This window comes from Indicator indicator, chromosome 27 (assembly GCF_027791375.1).
Source record: "Indicator indicator isolate 239-I01 chromosome 27, UM_Iind_1.1, whole genome shotgun sequence".
NCBI classification, from domain to species: domain Eukaryota; kingdom Metazoa; phylum Chordata; class Aves; order Piciformes; family Indicatoridae; genus Indicator; species Indicator indicator.
The window spans coordinates 12,946,033-12,956,632 of record NC_072036.1 but is presented as its reverse complement, the minus strand read 5'-3'; the positions used below and the strand labels follow the sequence as shown (position 1 = coordinate 12,956,632).

Sequence of the window (10,600 nt, the reverse complement as noted above, 5' to 3'; positions counted from 1 at the left end):
GCCTGTCAACTCAGGAACATTTTCTGGTTTCTCTCATCCTTCCTGATTTTTAGTTTCTGTTTCAGTTTCAAGTTCTGCTCTTCACAGCCCTGGTTTCATCATCTCCTGTTTGCCCTGTCCTTTCTCTCACAATAGTATGTCCAACAGCTTTTATTCTCACAATGACTTGAAAATCCCAGTTTCAGCAATCTCAAATAATGAAAAATAAACTCTCCCTTGTCCCTTTCACTTCTAGAAGATTTTCATGGACCATGGATTTCAACAATATATTGCAATTAAATGATCAAGATAATTTTCAGGGCTGTCCAAAGCCAGGACATTAAGCAGTCTTCATCACTGAAATGTCATCATCATTTCTCAGCCCACATATGGGTACTAAAGATATTCTCCAGAGAAAGAGGGGCCTTGGACAGCTTTAAATGGTCTCTCCAAGTCAGGTCCTAATGTGACAAGGTATTTAAGATACCTCCAAGTTGTGCTGACTCAGTGATTAAGCTGCTCTCCGAGAAGCTAAGGCTTTTGGTCTGCTAAAAACTCAGACTGAAGTAAAACTTGATGCTTCCTCCCAGCAAGTGAATGAGATAGCAAAGAAATTAAGGAAGCAAAGGTGCTTGTAAAGGCTTCAAATTTGGGATCAGAGGATAACTAGGAGCTCATTTTTACATATTATTTGTGCCCCCATTATTTCAGTTGTGGTGATCATTGATGAAGTAGATCTTTATTCTGGCGTGACTTCCTAGTTACGTAAAACACACATCGTAGAGGAATATGCCCCAGGGATTACTTTCACCTACTGGAAATGGTTTTCCATAGCTAACAGACTGCTTGGGTTTGAATAGTGGAGCAGTTTCCTTGCCTCCCCTGAAATGGGCCAAATCCACATTGTCTAGTAATAATGAGACATATGCAAAGTCCCTAAATATCCCAAGGGATACTTGTTGATAACAGCACTGGTGACACTGGGAACCTCTTTCCTGCCTGAGAGAGGACCTGATTTTGCATAAACTGTTGTTTGCTGAGAAAATATTGAAGGTTCCAGTACTGGACAGAAATATAACCCAGGCAACAGGGGGAAAGCCTGCATCCATGTAGTGGGGGTAAAATGGTTGCATAAGGCTATTACAGAATCCATCTGCAGAAATAGAACCAGGCTGGGGACTGAAATGCACCCCCTCTTTTTTTCCTTCCCCCCCCCCCCCCCCTTTCTTTCCTTTCCTCTTAGAAAGACACCTTTGAGGCACAAATTCTTGGGTCTGCCTTGTTCTGTTTGTGCTCTGTACAGAAAACTCTGTGCTGTCACTGCAGCCAAACGCTGTCATGGAGTCCTGGAATGGTTTGAGTTGGAAGGGACTTCAAAGATCATCCAGTTCCAACTCCCCTACCATGGGCAGGGACACCTTCCACCAGCCCAGGTTGCTCAAGGCCCCATCTAACCTGGCCTTGAATATCCCCAGGGACAGTAAATCCATAACCTCCCTGGGCAACCTGTCAGTGTTAAGAGAGGAGCTGCTTGCACACTTCTGCTTGTAAACTTTGCCCATTTGTGCTTGTGAACTTTTTTCACACCTGTGCTTGTGAGTTGCTTGCACACTTGTGAATTGTTTGCCCAGCTGTGCCCTGTTTGCATACCTGTGCTTGTGCACTTGCACTGATATTTGCCCATCCCACCTCAATCCCTCCCCACCCTTTCCTGCCCGCAGTGTTAATCCTTTTCTCCTCCCGGAAATGTTGGCAAGCCCTTGGTCACCCTGGTGGCGGTTCCCTCGATTCCTTCCCTTCCTGCAGCAAGCCACCCCTCGCTTCTCCCCGACCTCAGCTTTCTGCACAGTCTCCCAGTAGTCCCCCGCGTACTCCCGGTGCGGTGCCTTCCCCCCAGCCCCTCCTCAGGTGGGCACCCAGCGCTTGGCGTTACCGGCGTTTGGCTATTCCCGGAGCTGTCTCCGTGCCAGCTTCAGGCCAATTAACCGCCTAATGAACGTGCTGCCGGCCATGGCAGAGCGCTGCGGGGAATCAGGGCCGAGCTCTGAGGGGCCGATTAAGCTGCAAGTCACAGCGGGCAGAGCCCAATCGCGACATGCCCGTCGCGGTCTGTGCCGCCTGCGCTCGGCCCCACAAAGGCATCATTGACTATTTATTGCCTCCGCACAACAACTCCGCTGTTCGCTTCATTACAGCAGCTTCTCAGTCACCAACCCCCTTCACAGCCCTACCTCTTCTAGCCCCCCCAGCCCTATTTCTTCCAGCACACACACACCCCTCCCCGCTCTCTCCCGCCCCCAGCCTCCCGTAACCAGGGCTCCCCAGTCTGGGCAGCCTCTGGGCAGCCCCTGAGCATCTTTTGCAGGGTGCGGGTAACGCTGCCCCGCGGATGCGGGAACGGGAAATTTCCGGGAGCGAAAAGCGAAGGGACGAGGATTCCCTTGTCAAAGCTGCAGAGCCCGCGTGCTCGGGGAGGAAACCTGCGAAGGCTGCGTGGGGGGGGGGGTGTTGGTGGTGAGGTGGTGGGAGATCCTGTCCAGGTTCTAAGCAAGTCCGAGCCAAACAAAACGGGGAGAAGAGACGGATACCTGTGCGGAGGAGAGAGGGGAAAGCAAGGGGAGGGGGCTCGTACCCCAGCTCATATGGGAGGCCTTGGGGACCAGAGACCCCCTCACGCAGCGCTGCTGCTTAGGAGCGGGGCTTGGGGGAAACAGAGGTGGTCGCGGCTCCGGCGGAGGGGGCTCTCCCTCCTCGCCCACCCTCACACCCTTCCGGGCCCTTTTCCAGCCTGGATGGGGTGGGGGAAAAAGTACTGGGGATCCTCGTCCGCAAGTGCCGGGAAGGAGCGGAGCCAGGCGGTCCTCAGCATGAAGAAGGAGCCGGGAAGGACCCACGGGGCCAAGCGGGGAAGGGCGGGGGTCGCTGAGCAACTGCTTGCAGGAGACAGAGCCCAGCCGTTCACCCCAGATTCCCTTCCGTGGTGACAAAACGGGCTCGGAGACCCCGAGTGCGAGGTCGGACTTTGAACGGTGGCCGGCGGCGTGGAAAGCGGGTTTCGGCTCCTTTAAAGGACGCTGTGCAACGTTCCCGACGGGAGGCGGATCTCTCTCCTTCCCCCCATCCCTCCCTCCATCCCTCCCTCCATCCCTTCTTCCATCCCACCCCCCTTCCCTCCCTCCCTCGCTCAGCCGCCGCCGCTCTCAGTGGTGCCCGGACGGCGGCTTCAGCGCAGCCGGGGCAGTCCCCGGCGTCCTGCCACCGCCCTTCCTCTCCTCCCCCCCTCCCACCCAGCCCCAGCCTCCGCCTTCCTCTCCCTCCGCCTTCCTCACCCTTCCAGCTTCCCCGCCCGCATCTCAAGGTAGGAGGTTGTCCCGGGGTCTCCGTCTGGCCGCCACGGCCGGAGGGGTTTGCATGCAAGTGAGGGGCTGCGGGAGATGGCGGCGTAGGGGGAGCGGGGTGGAGGGAGGATGCACCGTGTCCGCGTCTTGGCGAGAGCAGCAGACGGCGATTTGCCTTCTCCCGGGGTCTCAGGTCTGCTGCCGCCCGGGTCTGCTCTTCCTCTAGGCTTGGCAGATCCGTCGCCTTCTTCCCCGCCTTGCTCCGCACCGTCTGAGCCGTCGCTGTCCCCACGCTGCAGGTGGAGGGGTGGGAAGCAGGGACGAGAGGCCAGGGCAGCGAAGATTTCCCACCCTCGATGCCCCCCGCCCGGTGTTAGGGGTAGTCCCGACCTGCCCTCGGCAGCCGGAGCGCTGCCCCCAAAGCGGCAGCCTTGAGGATTTGTCTCTCACTCTCCTCGGGGAGAAACGGTCTCGAACTTCGCTGGAGTTGTAGATGGACAGCGGTCTCTGCTCCCGTGAGGTCTTCTCCTGCTCCCAGCAGCCGCAGCCAGCCCCCACTTCGGCTTGGCAGAGCTCCTGTCCTTTATTTAAGAACAAACCGAGCATTCTTTGGGGGAGCCTCCAGCCCTGGGGTGCTGACACTGATGCACAGGAAGAGACATCCCTGCCGCGGAGCGGAGGCAGGAGCCCTGTGTGCCCTGGGAAGCAACGGAAACATGATAACGAAAACCTGTCCTCACGTTTTGCTTAGAAACTTTCTTGGGGTAGAATATGGAAATCATTAAACATCCTCCTTCCCCTCCCCAAATCCTTCACAGCTTCCCTATCCCCAAAGCAAACTGAAGGGGTGAAAGGCTGTTCTGTAGATAATGTCACAAATGTTTGCTCTTGCTGCTTGTAACCTGATGCAAGAGTGCATTGCTGTGGTGCTCAAAAGTGCCTGAACGAGTAAGTCTATTGCATACTCAGTTCGTTAATTAAAAGACACGTCATTCCATTAGGTAAAACTTAATTACCATCTTAAAATGTCATTAATCATCGACACAGCAGAAACTGCGTTGTAAATTTGGACTGAGCTCTTACCAGGCAGAGGAGAACCTGTGGTTTTCAGAGCTGGGGAGAGTGACGTGGGAGCGGCCGCAGTGTGCTTTTAAATGATAATATCAACAGTGATTGGAATGCTTTGGCAAAGTGCTCGGAAGGGAGGACTTGTTACTGCCTGGTCAGCAAAGCTGCAGTGCCTGTTTCTGGAGATCTGGGGATGCTGGTCAGGTGTTGCGGCGAGCTACAGCTCTCCTCACAGCAGATTGCAATAGCAGCAGGGCTGTGGTGGCATGTGAAGGCAAGGTGGCAAGGATTCACCTCAAAATTGCCTGAGAAACAAAGCTTTGGGGACTGTTATACACACACTGCGTTTGTATCAGTTGTGGTGGGAAGGGGACAAAACAGTAGTTTAAGTGATAGAAAAAATCTTATAATCAGTTCTTGGAGACACAGCTATGACCTGAAAATGAAAGTTGTTCCCTTTGTAAAGCAAATGGTAAAACTATACATCCCAGTAGGTGGCAGCCAGCTGGGTTAACTTTTATTATGGTAATAGCACATAAAAATAAGATCTGGGGGAAAAAGAGCACCTGATACAATAAGGTAATTAGAATCACATCTCTCCCCTTTCCAAATGAAACATCATGTACATAAGATCACCATTTATACTTGACACATACCTAAAGGTGTGGGAGGCTTTTATTACCCAGAGAAGATTTAAAGGCCTCAGATTGTCTATTCTTCTTTCCCTGTCTACAGATGGAGTACTATTTTTCATACCAGCTTCACTTGATCGTTGTGCATTAAAGATGTGTTACCACCATGTCTACAACAGACGACCAAAATATAACCCAAATCAAAATGTGTGTCCAAAGAATTGTAGATTTCCCCGTTGCTGATCACAGAAGTATGGTGGGTCATTTCAGAATGACCTTAATCTGAAAAGAACTGTGTGACAGTGGTGAGAAGTCCCCAAAGCACAAGATCAGCTTCACCAGTTTAACATTTTATTAGGCATTTCCAAGCTTTTGAACTGTACATCTCACAGGGAAGGAAATGTGAAAGGCATTAAAAACATTCGCCTGCTTTGTATTGAAATAATTCTGGAGGGCAGAAAAAGTATCTTTTATAAAGGTTACCCTTCCTCTGCCCTTCCTCCCCCCAAAGGGGAAATAAAGCTAAACTCCAATTACCAGAAAAGGAGTCTGGTGGGGGTGCAACCTGAGGATTCAGTTAATTGTATGGTCTATAAGAGATCTTCAGTGAGTCCTAAACCTCTGATGTCTGGCAAGATTTGCTTTTTGATGAGGAACTGATATTCTCGACAAAATAATTCTGGATTAACTATGATTTCCCTTCAGGGTGGGAGCTCAGGTGTGGAAGAAAGAGGTGGCAGGGGGGAGGGATATTAACAGAGCACTGGGAGACATCTGATGGCAGATGAGGAGGAGAGTGCTGCTCCTGCTGAACCCACAAACGCCGTAGAACAGCTGGCCAGCTACCGCGACCGAGGGTGGTATATGTGTCCTTAAGGAAGCCGATAAAAGATTCCAATTTCCTTTCTGTGCTGTTCAGGGACTGGAAGGGATAAACGTAGCTTTAGGCCACGGGAGGTGGCTGCTGGTGGCCGCTGGCGGCGGGCTGGAGCCGAGAGCTCTCCTTGGTGCTGAAGGGCCGAGACCGGACTCTGTCCGCGGTACCGAGGCCGGCGGTGACCCTGGGATGTGTCGGCATGATAGGGAAAGGAGCTAGGCTTGAGTCCTGGGCAGGGATCGCATTGTTAAATAGGTGATAGTATCTAGCACTGCTAAAGATGGAATAGTGAGAGGAAACAATCTCAAGTTTGATGATTCAGTGGATTAGGAGCTGTGCTGGGCTGACATTACAGGTAGCTGTGGGGTTTTGTTTCAAAAAGACCTTAGGAAATCAGACTAAGTTGCTCTGCCCAAAGTTTATGTCTTTGTCTAGTGTGATGAATATAGCCACGAATATCATATTTTCAAAACTGTTTACCAAAACTAAACAAACCCAAATAAGCAAACAAAAACAACAACAAAAAAACCCAAACCCAAATGAACCCAAACCACACCAAAAAAAAAAAAAAAAAAATCCCCAAACCATTTAGACGGGAAGCTATATCTGAGATTCACAAAAAGAGTATCTCAATGACCTTTATTTCAGCAACAGTAAGGAAAAGAGGAGAGGAGCAAAGAAAGTTGAAAGCTTACAGTATTCATGTGGGTCAGTTTTATTTCTCCTGGGACTAAGACCAAATACATCTGAGTAGAGAGAATAAAAGCAACGGGAAATACAACAAAAAGCTTCTCTTTGCATTTTTCCTGAGAGATATTCTAAGTGTGAACTGAAGGAGTCGCTAGATATCCTTGCTTTTAGCACTAGGTGTTCTTTTTAAAGTGCTCCACTAGTCAAATCGTCTGATTGAATTCCCTGCTAGACTGCAGAACTAGCCATTCATGATACTTATTTTTGACACTGCGGTTATGCCTCCATCTTAAAGAGGGGGGAAAAGAAATTGATTATCTTTAATAATCCCCTAGCAGAATGTACACTTCTTCTCATCAGCATTTCACAGGGTTTTGAGTAAATGAGTGCAGAGGATATCAGAGAGCCATCATGATAAAAAGTTAGGGACAAAAGGCACCAGCATTACAGGTTATAATTTAAATGCTGCTCTTAATTATTTACATGTCTGCCTTACACAGATGTTAGTTAAAAGAACAAACTGTAACTCACCTCTGATAGATTCCACTCTGTGCTCTCATTATCCTGGCATCACTTGTATTTATTTCTGTAAAGTCAGGTTTATTCTGTGTTCATCTGGGTGCATCTGTGGGGGAAGCCTCTCAGTGATATTTTCTTTAGTAAGAAAAGGCAGAGAGGGAGATAAAGGAGGCAAAAGATGTCTGTAGGCAGAACGTAGCATAAACCAAATTCATTTTCCTGCTAGAGAATCAAGGAATTACCTTTTAATGTTTGTAACAAAGCTTAAGGAGGTTCAGTAAAAGCTTCTCTTAGATTTCAAAGTCTGACAGTCCTTGTTCAATGTATTTTAATGGATGAGGCACACAGCTAATTGTATTTCCAAGGAAAATCCACAGTAGTCCACAGAATGAGTTTATCTTCTTCAGAACGCCTGCCCCAAAGACAGAAGTCTGTGGCTGCATTTGCAGATATAAGCTCAGTATCCCATTATCAAACTGGGAAGTGCTATTGTTCTCACTAAGGACTCCAAAATGACAAACTACAGGGAATCCGGGGAGGAACAGCAATATTTCCATAATACTTGAGTGAAGGGAAAACAGAGTGCAAGACAAGAGAGTGTCAGAATAAAGTGCAAAACACAAAACTAGTACATCTCCGAGTTACTGCCTAGTGAGCAGCACTGCAATTCCAAGCAAGTTGAGTGGAACAGGTCTGTGCATTCAACAAGGCTCTGCCTGTGCTGTGATTCCTCTGGATCTTGCAAAAGCAGGCTGGTGCTCCGGGATCACTGGGTCTGGAGCACGTTCCTAAGGACAGGCAGGGTACAAGCCCGTGTGGTTCCTTATTCCATGCATTACCGTGAGTAACAGTGAATGTAAATATCGGGATTTCTTTTAAATTATTATTATTCTTTTAGCCAAAATGTTACTCTGCTGACCCGCATGACTTTATTGTCAGCGTTCTCTTTCCCAATCCAAAGCTGAGTGATTTCCACGCAGACCGTCAGCTATTAAAATGCATGAATTGATTTTTACACAACCGATTCCCTTCTCTCCCGTAGCACCCCCAGCCATTCCCCCCACCCCCCCAAACCGCCAGCCGTCCCTCCCCGCTCCAGCCCCTTATAGCTATTGTTCAGAACAACCCAAATCCTAACAACACCACGGAGCCTGTCAATAAAGCCGGGCTGCCTTCTCCTCCGGCAGAGCGAGGCGATCAGCTCGGTTGCATAACAGAGATTGGGAAGGCTGTGTCTGGCAGGCAGCCTTAAGAAGAGAAGAGCCATCTCAATTTCTCTCACTTAATCTTGGCTTGGCGTCAGGAGCTGTGCAGCAGTGCAGCAGAATGGGAGCACGGCACAAGCTTCGCCGTGGAGCGGCGGCTGCTCCGTGACTCCCCCGCTCTGTGCCGGTGTCTCCGCGGCTTCTCCAGCTGGATTACATATTGATTTTTTTTCCCCTTCCTTTCTTGCCTCCCAGGTTTTACTCGGCTGGACATTGGGTGTGTTTGGATTTCTCAAGGATTCTCCCCCCCGACTAACATGGATGTCCCACCATTCCTTGCAGTTGAAGGTTGCTCCTTGGCGCAGTGAATGAAGAACATGCAGGGATTGCTAATGGGTTTGGGAAGCGTAGACTCTCCTCTCTCTGTGACCATGCCGTGATCGTGTCTGGGGGCCACCAGTTTACGTATCCTCGTTCTCACCCTACCGGGAAACCTGACGGCTTAGAAGGGGGAAGCAAAGAAGCGTGTGTGCATCGGAACATCATGAAGATTATTTCCCCTATTCTAACTAATTCAGTCTTCAGATGCACCGTTGGAGTCCTCCTTTGCTTCCTGTGGATTGGATATTCTCAAGGAACCACACATGTATTAAGATTCGGTAAGATTTCGCGACCGTTTTATTTTTTTTTCCCATTCTGCATTGAAGGCTGAATGTGAGATATGCGGGATTGACTCAGGAGGGGCTGCTGAGGGGCGGTGGGGGGAGCTAAGACGTGCTACCGAAGTCAGGCACCGAAGTCTCTCTTTATTTTGCATCCGGAGGGATGACTCGTTGTGTGTTGGGTTGTTTGGTGGGGGTGTTTTTTTGTCGGGGTTTAGTTTTGTTTTTTTCCAGTCGCTGCAGCTCATTGTAGCCGTAGTAACGGCACGATGTTGTTGATGATGATGATGATAATTATAATAACAATGGAGAGGGAAATGACGGGCAAACGCCTTTGCCTAAGGGCTCTGCGCAGCTCGCTTGGCTTCCTCGTAATGTACCTTTTGGGTTTCCATAGCAGTTCAGAGAGTGTCTAAACTGGTGCTTGATCAGTTAACAACCTGTCAACTAGTTGTTAAGTTTCTGCTCCACCCGAACCCATCCCATGTGGGCGCGACGCTGTGGTTTAAGATCTTTGGACTGGTGTTTCCCTTGAAGCCTCTGCCTGGTTGCTTGTCACCTTAGTGACATTTAGGGTTTGTCACCTCGGTTGCGTTTAGGGTTAGAGAGGAGATGATTTGTGTCTTGAGCGGCGATGAAGGAACAGTCTTTGAGATGCGTTTCAAAGCCGTAGCTTTTTCCACGCCAGGAAAGTTGTGGGAGTTTCATTTACCCTCGCATAAAAACCCCAAAAAACTCCCCCCCTTTCCCCTCCCCCCGAAAAGTCACGGATCAGAATGGAATTTCAAGAAGAGTAAAATGTCATGGATCAGACTGGGGTTTCAAGGAGAGTAGAGTGGGTCTGCAGTTGAATGACTATCTCAGCAGGACCGTGGCACGAACCCCAGCAGCTCTGCCCGTCTATGCGGACGTTTACGCAAACCCGCGGCCGCATCCCCTGTGGAATTTTGGCGGTGAAGAAGGGCACGAAGGATCCCAAAGTTCGCTGTGGGTCCGAGGGTCCCGGGAATGTCCTCTGGGGATGTCCTGCGAGGAGAGCTACAGAAGGAGCCCCACAGCCTCCTGCCTGCCCGGGTCCCGCGGCTGAGCCCTGGCGAGGAGCAGGGAAAGGGGAAGGGGTGTGGGGGGGTGCGGTCCAAAAGTTGCTTCCCCAGAGCATCCTCCTCCTCCTTGTCTACCCACAGCAGGGCTGGAAGGGGCAAGTGCAGATCTCCCACTGTCCGAGACGAGATGTAGCAGCTGCTGTGTCCATCTCTGCGAGGCTCGGAAAGCTCCTGTCTGTCCTCGCCTGGGAGCTGTGCCTTGATTTGTATCAAATTTTGTTTAAATTCCGCTCCCGTAGACGCTGTTACCCGGAGGGGAAGGTGGGTAATGATTAAAAAGTCACCAGGCTGTTCCCGATCTCATGTGCTGAATTCTTAGTGGTGCTTCTTTGCTGCTTCCATCTGGTCTAAAGGTGGTGCTTCAGGCACGTTGCTCTTAGCAACCGTCTTCAGGAATGCCGTTCCTCTGGACAGAGCTCCGCGGGTCCGTAGATCATTGCCGGCTTTAGTTTGCGTTCACTCTGATCCCTTATCATGGCCGTGAAATTAGCGGCAGAGCTGCCTGCGAGCTAGCACTGCCCGGCTGG

The 10,600-nt window shown here is 50.1% G+C and overlaps 1 protein-coding gene across 1 annotated transcript in view; it reads left to right on the top strand.

The window, feature by feature from the left end:
- Positions 1 to 8,852: 8,852 nt before the first annotated feature.
- Positions 8,853 to 10,600, top strand: part of GRIK2 (glutamate ionotropic receptor kainate type subunit 2) — a 196,171-nt gene continuing 194,423 nt past the window's right edge. The window contains exon 1 of the mRNA XM_054393052.1: positions 8,853 to 8,967. Within this exon, the coding sequence (XP_054249027.1) occupies positions 8,853 to 8,967 (115 nt within the window). The remainder of the gene's footprint in view (positions 8,968 to 10,600) is intronic.